Raw genomic sequence first — 14,510 nt, 5'->3', positions numbered from 1 at the left:
AACGTCGCTGCTTCTGTTGTGCTTATGCTGCAATAAAGAACTGGTAAATATTATTCCTGTGGAGTGCTGCTGTTTTGCTTTGAACTTTTGGATATTGATACAGGGTTTGTGCAGTGCCCAGCTTGCACCCAAGATTATAACAGTGTGTGCTAGACTTTCTTGATATCTTGGTTTAACAGTGAGAGTCTTGTAGACAGCAACAAGACTGCTCTATTTCTACATACGTCAGTGCCAGACGGCCCACACTGTTAAAGCCCATTATGCAAAAGGTAGAATAATACCACATTTTTATATCTATATCCTTATTTGCAAATACTTTCTGCCCACTGCACTTGTTCTGTCCAAGACCTGTTTCTCTCCTCTGCTCTCATTACATTTGCACACACCTGTCTATATGACTTTCTAGAAACGTACGTATCCTGTATAATTCCTTACACGGCTCTATAAAACTTGCCTCAAGCTTTCAGAATTTCAAGTGTTTCTTAAAAATGTACGGGGTCTTGTGAGCAGTAGCGCACTTGTGTCTGGTGTGTGGAGCTGTGACAGGAAGTAGGGGAACTGCTTGTGGCCATATGCACCGGCGTGTTGTGGGTGGGGCTTCGAGGAGTCAGAGTATTCCATAGACAGAGCTGGGGCAATCCCTAGAAACCTTGAGATTTACCATGATAGGGATTGGTGAAGGAGGAACAGTGATGACCTGATGTTCAGATGAATACAACTTACATTAACATATACTAAAAGGGACAGTCTAGACAAATTTAAACTTTCATGATTAAACGAGGGCATGCAATTTTAAACAACGTTCCAATTTTCTTTTAATCAAATTTGCTTTGTTCTCTTAGTATTCTTGTTGAAAGCTAAACCTAGGTAGGCGCATATGCAAATTTCTAAGCCCTTGAAGGCTGCCTCTTATCTAGTGCATCTTTACAGTTTTTTGCAGCTAGACAGTGCTAGTTTGCGTGTTATTGATGAGTCACCACTGATAGGCCAAAGTGCAAGTCTGTCAAAAGAACTGAGATAAGGGGGCAGTTTGCAGAGGCTTAGATGCAAGGTAATCACAGAGGTAAAAAGTATATTAATATAACCATGTTGGTTATGCAAAACTGGGGAATGGGTAATAAAGGGATTATCTATCCTTTTAAACTATACAAAGTCAGGAATAGATAGGATCAAATCCAATTAAAGGCAACTATTTTGAAAAAATATATAAATGCATCAAAGCTTATACAGAAAAATTCTAAACCTGCCAAAACTTTTACAGCTCAGATAGATTAGCATTTGTGTGTCACACTCATGCCAATGTTCTTGAACACCCTTAACCTCACCATCATCCTTATGATACATACTTACAAGTATTAAAACAGGTGCCCTACTTTTATTATGAGGCATCTATGTTATACATTCTCTTTGTGAAGATCAACTGTTAAATAACTGCAGAAAACTAAATGATTCTCTTGGAAGAAAATGGTGAAACAACTTCACAAGTGACTATAGCCAAAGGTGTAGGATTGCCAACCTTATTTCCAGGTTTCTCCCTTATTTGACAAGACTTTGTTACAGTCAATATGTATCAGAAATGAATGATTGTGGTTTAGAAGATCTGAATGCAAAATCAATTGTTTAAAAGTTTTTGAAACTGTGATTTTCTTAGGAAAATCTTTATTTTCCTACTTTGTCATGGCGAATCGTTGACAGATATAAATGAGTTTCTACAAATATCAAACTCAAAGGAGGATTAGTTAGGAATTTGTCTAATTTGCTTTGTTCTCTTGGTATCCGTTGTTGAAAAGCATGCATAGGTAGGCTCAGGACCAGTGATGCACTGCTGGGAGTTAGCTGCTGTTTGGTCACTGCACATATATGCCTCTTGTTATTGGTTGAATCAGTGTGTTCAGCTAGCTCCCAGTAGTGCATTGCTGCTCTTTTAAACAAAGGATACCAGGAGAATTAAGCAAATTTGATAACAGAATTGAATTGGAAAGTTATTTAAAATGATATGCTCTGTTTGAATCATGAAAGAAAAATGTTGGGTTTATATCTCTTCAGGAGACATAGTGGTGCATTAATATTTTATTATTGCTTGGATATTTGCACTATCAGTGCTATTAAAAAACAAGTGGTAGAACTCCGAGCTGACCCAGATATTGTGGGATTGTCACAGGTTGTGAGTTTTCTCCCTGTTGTCCCTCCTGCTATTTCCAGGCAAATATCCTGGTTTCTGGATCAAAACCAGGGACTGCTAAGCTCCGCCCATGACCCCCCTTAATTACACACAAAAGCCAGTGTAAAGAAATGTTTTTTGATCAACAAAAAAATATAAAATGCCAAAATATATTTAGATATTTGATTAACACATAGAATTGATCAGTCATGAAAAGAATACAATCAGATGCATGTATTCAATTATCTTTGAGACATATAACACTACATTCTAGCTTGTTAAAAAGTAATTTAACCCTAAATTTTTATTTCATGATTCAGATAGAGCATACAATCTTAAACAACTTTACAATTTACTTCTATTATCAAATTTGCTTCATTCTCTTGTTATCCTTTGTTGAAGGAGTAGCAATGCACTACTGGGAGTAAGCTGAATATACCTGACTAGTCCTGAAGCCATGTACACGGGCAATTTTGTACAGTGCAGCGATCCCGCCTGGCCATGTTCCCCTACCACACCCGATCCCGCCACACCTGCTCACGCCTGACCCCGCCCCCTCTGTCCGCTCCCGCACACCCTCTCTGCTGTCTGATCCTCACGGTGGTTCACTGCTGATCCTTCCTTACGGCCAGGTATTTTTGTCTTGCGCTTTAAAATTACATGCTCTATCTGAATCATGCAACTTTCCTATCCCTTTAATAATGCCATTTAACCCAACGCCCTCTAGAGAGACCATGTTATTTGCTCTTAACACCTAACTAATGTGGACTAATTACCTTTCTCATTTCAGCTTTAAAGACAAGTTTCATGCTGCGGTGCACAAGCTGTCTCCGTGCTGTGAAATCACCTTTATTCACTCAGAAGAGGGCAGTGGACGGGGGGCTGCTTTGATCTCAGCGGTTGCACATAAAATGGCTGCCCTTATTGGTCATTAGTTGGTGGTAAACTTAACCATCACACCTCACATCTTCTTACAAAATTCACAGACCTGCTGAGCCTAAGGTTTTATGTGACTTTACCATCCATAGATCATATGACAGATTTGCAGAGCTGGTAAAAAAAAGTCTTTGCAGAATGTTGCTCATCTACTGTTCAAAACGCGTGGAGACTATAGCTCCATAATCTTATGTCAGACAAACAGAAGACACTTTGACCACCTCTGGAGGAACTAATTTACTGTGGCTCCCGACCTACCATCAATAGAGCACACTACTATCCGATAAACCGTTCTGCAACCTCAGAACTAAAATAATGATTTCCAATGAAGTGTCTTGGTTTAAATTCTTATTAATATATGTCAACTAAATGTAACAGACATTGTCCAATCAAGTCTTATAATCTTCTTCTTGTACATTTTGTATTTAATTAGTTTGAAGCGGCAGTAAGCAGATAATGTGTAGTCAGATGGACAAATAATCAGCTTTAGAATCTCCGTTAGGTTCCACTGAGATTACATTTGCTGACTTTTCAATCTGAGTTACATTATGTAATGACATCTGGAAAAGAAAATGGCAATATTAATAGTGAGTGATATAGTAGAATGTATTGTCACTGATTTATATTCTGTGGTTTAAAGTTACTGGTTGTACCTCTATGAAGGAGCTCATAACTTCAATTATCGACTTCTCAGGTAAATGTTTTTTAATGTATGTTATATAGTTCTACCAAAATACTTGTGGGATGTTTTCTTAGTATATCCATGTTTGGTTTGCTTTGCTCTCAAAAACTCTAATTAAAGTCTTAAAGGGACACTGAACCCAAAGTTTTTATTTTTTGATTCATATAGAGCATGCAATTTTAAGCAACTTTCTTATGAACTCCTATTATCAATCTTTCTTTGTTCTCTTGCTATCTTTATTTGAAAAAGAAGGCATCTAAGGTTTTTTTTGTTTCAGACTCTGGACAGCACTTTTTTTATTGCTGGATGAATTTATCTACAAATCAGCTAGGATAACCCAGGTTGTTCACCAAAAATAGGCCGGCATCTAAACTTACATTCTTGCATTTCAAATAAAGATACCAAGAGAATGAAGAAAATTTGATAATAGGAGTAAATTAGAAAGTTGCTTAAAATTTCATGCTCTGTCTGAATCCCAAAAGAAAAAATTTGGGTTCAGTGTCTCTTTAAAGGGACATGAAACCCAAAAACATTTCATACAAAACAACAAAAGTGAAAATAAGCAAAAACATTTCAATTGACTTCTATTATTAATTTTTTCTTCATTCTCTTGGTATCCTTTATTGGAGGAGCAGTAATGCACTACTGGGAGCTAGCTGAACACATTGGTAAGCCAATTAAAAAACAGCATATATATGTGCAGCCACCTATCACAGCTGGCTCCCAGCTCCTGAGCCTACCTAGGTATGCTTTTCAACAAAGGATATAACAAACTAATCAAATTAGATAATAGAAGTAAATTGGCAAATTAATGGTAAGCTCTATCTGAACCATGAAAGGAAGAATTTTGGGTTTTATGTCCCTTTTACACAATGCTATGATTATGTAGTAAAGCTAAATCTGTGTGAGGTAGTGGCATGGCCCACACCTAGAAATCTCTGGTTTCAGCAAAAAACGATGCCTTATTTGCAGTAACAGTGACGTCCTTACTGAAACGTTAGTTTAGAGTCCTCATTTGCTTATAGCAGACATCCTCAAACTTGGCCCTCCAGAGGTCTTGGAACTACATTTCCCATGATGCTCATCCAGCATATCAGCATCATGGGAAATGTAGTTCCAACACCTCTGGAGGGCCAAGTTTGAGGATGTTTGGCCTATAGTATGAAATACCTTGAAGGAATTAAAATCTTACATTTCAGGTTTCCTTAAAAAGGGGCACTAAATACCTTGTAAGTGACTGCTCTCTTGCTATAGAATAAAATATCAGTCAAGTCTAAACATTTTCTAAACAAACATCTTGTTTGCTGCAATAGTTTTTCAATAGCCAAACTCCACCCACCACTTGTCTTATTTGGAGGAACCAATCTGAGCTTGTTTCTGGAGAAGATAAAGCAAACCAAGGCCTTTATGTTAATACAAACTGCATTGTTTTGTGGTTATATGTTAAAGCCAATTAGGGGAAGATATGAAGCAGGGTTAGCTTTAAAACGTCTGCAGTTCTGAAAATTATACAATACACAATTTTCAGGGCTAAATTATATAAAAAAGGGGCAAAATAAAAAAGAAAGTATACTACAAAATTGTTCTAATACTCTAACTAAATATTAGGTTACAAGTGGAGTGTAAAGATATTATTGCTATTGTGTGTTAGCATTGCTCGAGCTCAATAAATAGCACTTCTATTTTGCGCTATATTCCAAAGATGTTTTTTGAGCTTGAGAGATAGACTAAGGTCTAGATTTATCAATCTGAGGCAGACAGGGGCGCATATGCGCGCCCCTATCTGCTGCAGCTCGCCTCTGGCGGGGTGAATTTCCCCGGAGGAATTTACCATTGCACACGAGCGATATTTTGTGCTTGTGTGCAATTCCGCCCCCTGCCCGCGCACAGCCAATTACGCGTGGGCAGGAGCTGTCAATCTCCCCGGTCGGACTAGACAGTGGAGATTGAATTTTGCCACCTTAGAGGCACGAGCAGGTTCTCTTGTGAGAACCTGCAGCCGTAGGGGCCCAAAGGTTGGCGAAAGCCTTTGATAAATCAACCCCTAAGGGGCAGAACTATAATTGATGTAGCTGGTGCTATCTATCTCTTCTCAAAATCCTTATACAGAGCAGCATGCATATTATTAACACTGCTTACTACTGAAGTACCTTTGGGGGCCCAAAAAAGAATGTTGCACCAGGTTCCTCTGTTGAGTACGTCCACTACTGAATAGTCTAGGTTGCACTAACATCAGCATGTGGGATATCACAGGTGCGCTAAATCCCTCACATAACAGGGACACGCAGTAAAATTTCATGTCGGTTATTGCTCAAGCAATAAGCCGAGGGTGAGCTAAGCTTAGGTTGTGCTAAGCCAAAGGTGCACAAGCAGTGGAGTTCTTAATGTAGTTCTAGGTTATACAATTATTAATAATAATAATAATAATGGTTTACTTAAAGGGACACTGAACCCAAATTTTTTCTTTCATGATTCAGATAGAGCATGCAATTTTAATCAACTTTCTAATTTACTCCTATTATCATTTTTTCTTCGTTCTCTTGCTATCTTTATGTGAAAAAGAAAGCCTCTAAGCTAAGGAGCGAGACAATTTTCGGTTCAAAACACTGGACAGCACTTGTTTATTGGTGGGTGAATTTATCCACCAATCAGCAAGAACATCCCAGGTTGTTCACCAAAAATGAGCGGCTTACATTCTTGCTTTTCAAATAAAAATACCAAGAGAATGAAGAAAATTTGCTAATAGGAGTAAATTAGAAAGTTGCTTAAAAATTCATGCTCTATCTGAACCACGAAAGAAAAAATTTGGGTTCAGTGTCCCTTTAAGGTTTAAAAAAGTGCTACATTTTACAGCAATGCTTTTGATTGTACGCAAGCGAAACACTTAAAAGGATATGAAACAAACAGAGCAAACCATTTAAAAAAGTTTCCAATTTACTTGTATTATCAAATTTGCTTAGTTTCCATGATATTCTTTGAAGAGATACCTAGGTAGCTGTCTAGATCACTATATGGTAGGACATAGTGCTGTCATCTAGTGCACATGCAAATGGCTAACATTCTTCCAACACTGCTTCCATAAAGTGCTTCAGACACGTGCACGCTCCTGAGGTTAAGTCCCTGCTTTTCAACAAAAGATACCAAGAGAATGACAGAAAATTTCATGTCCCTTTAATTTACCACTTGTAATATGACTACAGTGAGCATGCTAATAGCGCTCCCCCGCTATCCATTAAAAGTATAGGGCAGGCTAAAAAGTTTTGTCTGCTTTAAGATGCTTAAATGGACATGAAACCCAAAAATTTCTCTCAATACTCAGACATAACATACATTTTTAAACAGCTTTCCAATTTACTTTTATTATCCTTTTTGCTTTATTCTCTTGGTATCCTTTATTGGTGGAGCAGCAATGAACTACTCGGAGCTAGTTGAACACATCGGTAAGCCAATGATAAGTGGTATAAATGTGCAGTCACCAATCAGCAATGAGCTCCCAGCTCCTGAGCCTTCCTAGGTATGCTTTACAACAAAGGATACCAAAAGAACAAAGCAAATTAGATAATAGAGGTAAATTAGAAAGTTGCTTAAAATTGTATGTGCTATCTGAATTACAAAATAAATTATTTTGGCTTCGTGTCTCTTTAACTCAAGATATTTTTTTTTACCATCCACGTGTAATACCAGGCTGTGCACTATTCTTTGTACAAGGTAAAAAAAAAAAAAAAAAAGATAACAAACCCTGCTTTCTCAATTGTGCTCCACTTGTATTGGGCTTTGGTTTACAGATTGAGATAATATAAAGAAGCATGTGTGTGTACAGAAAGTGATAAATAAGGAGATGTAATTTCCCTGCAAGCTCAACCCATTTTAATGGATTGTGGCTTCAAAGAACAAAACCAGCTAGTTTGTATGCAAAATTAAAGCTAAAGAAGCAATTTCTCATAAATGTTATACTCGGCAGCTGGTATAACAGTCATTGGAAACCCATTAAGGGAAAACAATTTTACAGTACACGTCCCTTTATCATTTCAAGGTGTTTACTGCCCCTTTAAGTAATGCTTAACTTTATCCAGAGACCTCTAAATGTTAATAAATTCTCTTTTTTCAGTAAATAAAATCAATCATGGATACAACTGCACTATTTATAGAACCAAATTTGCTCAGTTTACAAGACCATACTGCAGACAATGGGGCCGATTTATCATCTGTTTCACCAGAACTGCTTGAGCAATGTTAAATGCCGACAGCGTATGCTGTCGGTATTCAGCGATGTCGGGTGGACATGATCGCTACAGCGTATCGTGTCTGTCCGACTCTTAATAAATCGGCCCCTATACCTCTTATAGACTATGCTGCTTTAGTTACTGAGACAGATACAGCTCTTATATACAGTAGATCATTTCAGCCACCTATCGACATGCTTCACCTTTTTGTGAAAAATACCTTTTTGTACAGAAACTTGCTGCTTTAAAAAACCCTCTAATATAAAGGGCAGTCATGCGAGGTATTAATGTATATTAGCAACCCATAACTCTCATTTAGATAAAGGAATGTTCTATGATTGATGTATTATGTCATAATCCTAGTTCCTAGTTTTACAGTATTAATTAATATATTGTTTTACATGTCATATAAATATATGGTATTTTGTTTTCTTTTTAAATGAAAGTAAATCATACAGTTTGTATTTAATAAACTGATAAATGTATACCTTTAATTTATTGAAAAAAAATAAAAAGTTAACCTGACTATTTAAAGGCATGTTGAATGTGATTTCTGTGAACCAGTTTGTTTTTTTAATACTCATTCTTACTACTTAAAACAAACATTATGGTAAAATTAAAGGGACAGATTCGTCAAAATGAAACTTTCATGATTCAGATAGCGAACGCTGTTTTAAACAACTTTTAAATTTACTTTTAGCAACACATTTTCTTTGTTTTCTTGGTATTCTTTATTGAAAGCTAAACCTAGGTAGGCTCATATGCTAATTTCTAAGCCCTTGAAGGCCGCCTCTTGTATCAGTGCATTTTCACAGTTAAAAAAAGCGCTAGTTTATGTGTGTCATATAGATAACATTGTTCTCACTCCTGTGGAGTTATTTATCCACCCCAAGTGAACCTTGAACCCCCCAGGCAGAGGCAAAAAAGATAGTGAAGATGGGGGAATTACAGTGCATCGTATATAGGTTTGATGCGGTGACTTGATGTACTCTGAGAAGATTTATCATGTTACATCAGGCTTTACTCACAGCCGCTTGGGAAATGTCAGGTTTATCCAGGTAATGCTAGGATTACCCAATATCTTACTTTACCTGTAACATATATATAGATACACACAACAAAAAAAGTTTGAAATTCAGCGCTAGGAATGAAGGACCATTCCAAATGTTATAATAAAAAATAATAAAAGTGGAAGTTTAAGTTGGCGCAATAACCTCATGGAATACACACTTACTCAGAGTTACCTCAACCCATATGAGATAAGTAGCCACTTAGTTAAGGGTTGGAGCAGAACTCTCATGTATATCCTATGCCGTTACACTGGATTAACGAAAACCTGGTGGAGTCTTGTCTCCTAGGCACTCCTGAAGTACGGTAGAAAGCCTGTCTGTACAATCGTCACCACTCCAATACGCTTATGTGTGTTTTATATTCTCATTAAAATTTGGCGCAATTTCAGTTTTCTAGTAGCTTCCATATACATATATATATATATATATATATATATATATATATATATATATATATATATATATATATGTATATATAACATAGTAACATATATAATTCTCAAATATAGGAAATGCATTCCATAAAGTGTAGCGTTTAATCCAGAGAGTATATACAGTTATTGCCAAAAATATTGGCACCCCTGCATTTCTGTCAGATAATGCACCACTTCATCCAGAAAATTGTTGCAATTACAAATGTTTAGGCATTCTCATGTTTATTTCTTTTGTTTGTATTGGTATGACACAAACAAGTGAAGAAAAAAGCCAAATCTGACACATTCCTAGTAAAACTCCAAAAAAGAATTGGGCAAAATTATTGGCACCCTCAATTTAATATTTGGTAGCACACCCCTTGGAAAGAAATAACTGAAATCAATTGCTTTATGTAACCATCAATGAGTTTCTTACACCTCTCTACTGGAATTTTGGACCACTCTTCTTTCACCAACTGGGTCTTTCAGATTGGAAGGGTTCCTTTTCCCAGCTGCTGTTTTAAGATCTCTCCACAGGTGCTCTATGGGATTGAGATCTGGACTCATTGCTGGCCAGTTCAGTACTCTCCAACGCTTTGTCTTAAACAATTTCTGGGTGATTTTTGATGTGTGCTTTGGGTCATTGTCCTGCTGTAAGACCCATGACCTCTGACGGAGACCCAACTTTCTGATACTGGACCCTACATTGCACCACAGAATTTTTTGGTAGTCTTCAGATTTCATAATGCCATGCAAACAGTCAAGACATCCAGTGCCTGAAGCAGCAAAGCAACCCCAAAACATCAGTGAACCTTCACCATATTTGACTGTAAGGACTGCATTCTTTTCTTTGAAACCCTCATTTCTGATGGGGGAATGTCTGGGCCGCGGCCATGATAAGCCGCAAAATTGGGAACCTCTATGCTCAATACGAATAATCCGCCGATTATCTCCTTCCTAGCTTGTCATCTCTCACTAGAAATTTGAATACTAACTAAGGCGAAAATCAGGAGTAAGATGATATAATTCTTTCCATAATTCTATGAGGGGAATCCCAAACTAGACGGTTTGAGTAGGAAGGTGGCGGCCTTACTTCACTATCTCAATACCCCCCCTCCCGGTTAATAAATTAGCCGGGTAAATCAGTTTCTCATCTGCTGTCAATACCTATCTACACATGGAGGAGCTCCAACATATAAGGATACAAGCTCTCCTTAAAGGGCCACTAAACCCAAAATCTTTCTTTCATGATTCAGATAGAGAATACAAATGTAAACAACATTACAATTTACTTCTATTATTTATTTTGCTTCATTTTTTAGATATCCTTAGTTGAAGAAAAAGCAATGCACATGGGTGAGCCAATCACACGAGGCTTCTATGTGCAGCAACCAATCAGCAGCTACTGAGCATATCTAGATATGCTTTTAAGCAAAGAATATCAAGAGAATAAAACAAATTAGATAATAGAAGTAAATTAGATAGATGTTTAAAATGGCATTCTCTTTCTAAATAATGAAAGAAAAAATTTGGGTTTAATATCCCTTTAAAGACCTTGAGCAACGGATGTACTACACTTTTGTGGACCTTATTTACACGGTACAAGATTTTCGGACTGGGGGAAATGATGTCCTCAAAATGGCTGAAACTACAGAGATTACTACGCAACTGGAAATAGCCAGCGAGAACTACCTTCGCCACAATGCTGTTCGCAATTTAGAGACTGGTGTGACAATGCAGGAACAGAGAACTGCTTTGCACCCTGAGAAGTCCGAGATCTCCTGTATCAAGCCTGGAACTCAAACTTCAGAGCAAATTAAAAAATCTCATGAGGAGACCTGCTTAGCTGCAACCCAGGTATGTGTGGATCGCTCCCAGATTGTTTGGACTAATGCATCGGATGAGACACGTGTGAACTAGGGATGGGCGAATGTGTAAATTTTCGAATTTCGAATGTAGAACGAATGTTATTACCGAAATTCGAATTATAAATCCGAATGTTGATAAGGACGAATATTCTTAAAAATTCTATAATCAAATTTTATTTACAGTTTTCAAATGTCACTTTCGAATTCGAATGTTTATAATTATATCGAATGTCCACATTCAAAATTTCGAATTTAACATTCTATTTAACAAATACTATTCAGAAGTTCAATAGTTCATGTGGTAGGGAGGGAATCTAGTAAATTGATACAAAATAGATACAAATATATCATTTTGAATGTTTCTATATAGAATATTGCATAATTCGAATATTACATTTAAAGAAAGCATTAGAAATACTATAACAAACATATAAATTCGAATTTTTCGAATTCGAATATTGCATAATTCGAATATCACATTTAAAGAAAAAGCATTAGAAATACTATTACAATCTAAATTCGAATTTTTCGAAAAGAATATTTTCGAATGTAATCATAAAATTCAAAACCGAACATTCGAAAATCGAATGTTAGAATGTTATGTATACATTCGAAATTCGATTTGAATGAACGAATGTGTTAAAATTCATGCCATTTTTCGAATGTTGAGAAACATTCGCCCATCCCTAGTGTGAACACAAGCTTAGTATATACGGCTCGCATAGCGGCCACTGCTTTACATGACGAAGATACCGGGCTGACTAAGGGATTGATGCTGCACGAACCCAGCCATTGCATTGATTAGTGATATTAGAAGCCACAGCCGCAACAGACCCCAGCTACCAGAAGCGGTATTTTGCCACTTTAGACACACGTTTGCATGTCCATACAACGGGGATCCTGTTTGAATCTGAAGGAGCGGCACTCAACACTAGTATTACTCTTGACCCGAGTCTCAAGCATAATTCTAGGGCTCTGACACCGCACAACATATCCGGGCGGATGGGAGACACACTCAGGAGACTTCTAGGATCGTTAGTGCCAAGTCAGTATCTCTTTCAACTTACATCTTCTTACATGGACCGTAGAGCAATTCAAGTAATCCCACTAGATCAACTTGTGAGCACTTTCTGTACTGCTGACAGCTCTTATGGTTTTCAAAAGACATGCATGAAATCATGAGTAGGGTAAATAGAGGCACACAATACCTAGGTCCATATTCTCAATCGGACATTACTTTATTGCTTTTATTTAATAACCACTGTTATAATAGATTTCGATTTTCCAATATGAACTTTCTGTTTACATTAACCCCAGTTCATAGGTTGTCTGGACTGTATTGCCTTTTTTTATTTGGTTATGAGACAAATTTTATAGCATTGTGCTAAACTAGCGCTGCGGAATCTGTTGGCGCTCTACAAATAACCGATAATAATAATAATAATAATAATAATAGTTAAACAGTTTATTCTATATGACATATTGCCTTACAGTTCTATGTGTATTTTTCTCCTTTGTTTTATTTCTATACTTGTGATAGGTTGGAAAGATTGTCCTGAATTTTTTTGTGGCTGTATCAATGGTCTATATCTCCAAATACGCTCAGCTAATATTTTTCCCAGATATCTAGACTGCTGGTGCCCTGTCAGCGTCCGAGATAGGGTAGTACAACAACTTTGCTTATTGTCATAATGAGGGGAAGAGAAACATTTATATTTAACCTGATGTCATCACCAAATTCTGTACTGTAGAGAGGGTAAAATAATTAATGATCCTCCTATTACTGCTGCTATAGCCAGACAGGATGTCCTGTACTCCAGAGATATGAGGAACCCTAACCAATACTTATAACTTACCCCTGGAGCATAAACTTATAGTGCTATCAGAACTCTTTTTCCTCCCAGCTACATACATAAGGAAGCTACTAAATACTATAGTCCGTTCCCTTTTAGTTATGAGAACTAGTAGCTCCTTTCATTAGATGTAATGGTTCTCCTAGGGTTAGTTTGGATGAATGCATCATTCCTCTTATTTGCACATATTTTATTACCATTCAGACATATATTATCATGCTAAAAGCTTTTTGCTTGTATAGGTTTCCTAGCTATCTATATAACCCAAACGATCTCATATTTTTATTGTAGCTTGAATCCTTGTTCTCTACGCACCACATATAAGTAGCTCCTCCTCTATTGAAATTTACTAACATACGTTTACACATACTTTCTATAAATATTAGCATGGGTCACTAAGCATTATACCTTTCATATACTGAAGGCCTAATAGTGACCATTCTCCATGCAAACATAGTATTTGAGTATATCATTCGATTTTATATCCACCCGTTAGAAATATCATTACAATATAATTTGACAATCTGTATCAATTATACAGGTCCAAAAGTGACCGCCTCAAAAGTCTTTTTAGGTCCAAGAGTGGCCGTATGTGCCAAATGAGGAAATTCTTGAAGAAAAGATTATAAAACAGAGGTTCCAGATGTATACCTATTATGTCTTTCTATATATCATCTCAACTTATCTCTTTGACTGTTGTTAACATGAAACTCTTGTTATTCTTGTTTTGTTTTTCTTGGGTAACCCATTTATGTTGTACTATTCGCACAACCTCAATAAAAAAATTATAAATATATATTTAAAAAAAAACTAATTTCTTTTTCTGAAAACAGTAGAATGATGGGCTTTACCAAAAAGCTGAGAATGAAAAGAACAAATTAGGAGCGCCAGGGGCTTAAGGTTACTAGTCAAGATGGAACCTTAATTACAAAGGAGATAACATAAGTACAACCAGTTACCAGAAAAGTAAAACAAATATTTAATTATTCAATTATGGCCAATCTGACCACACATAAAAAGAATTTAAAATGCATACAAAAAAAAAAATAAGAATAAGGGGTATACACCTAACTGCAAATTGTACAGTATGTGACACAGTTAAAGTGACAAAATATCACATGTGATATAATTATGGTACAAAAAATGATAATAATACCCGGTTATCAACCCTAAAGTCTGTGCTTATAAATAAGCGCCCCACCTGAGGCGAAAAAGTGAAAGTGAAAAAAGGGGATGGATAGTCCAAAACCTCTAAATAGATAAGGTGTAAAGTCCTGAATGGTGTCTGTATCCTTAAGAGTGTC

At 36.6% G+C, this 14,510-nt stretch overlaps 1 protein-coding gene across 1 annotated transcript in view; it reads left to right on the top strand.

Annotated features, from left to right (window-relative positions):
- The window catches only part of GCK (glucokinase), a 135,760-nt gene extending 129,480 nt beyond the window's left edge, over positions 1–6,280 (top strand). Inside the window, exon 10 of the mRNA XM_053718140.1 lies at positions 2,952–6,280. Coding sequence (XP_053574115.1) covers positions 2,952–3,096 — 145 coding nt within the window. The 3' untranslated portion in view covers positions 3,097–6,280. The remainder of the gene's footprint in view (positions 1–2,951) is intronic.
- The last annotated feature ends 8,230 nt before the right edge of the window (positions 6,281–14,510 follow it).

Source organism: Bombina bombina, chromosome 6, assembly GCF_027579735.1.
Source record: "Bombina bombina isolate aBomBom1 chromosome 6, aBomBom1.pri, whole genome shotgun sequence".
In the NCBI taxonomy this organism is placed as follows: Eukaryota; Metazoa; Chordata; class Amphibia; order Anura; family Bombinatoridae; genus Bombina; species Bombina bombina.
The sequence above is the reverse complement of the archived record's forward strand: the minus strand, read 5'-3'. Positions and strand labels throughout refer to the sequence as shown.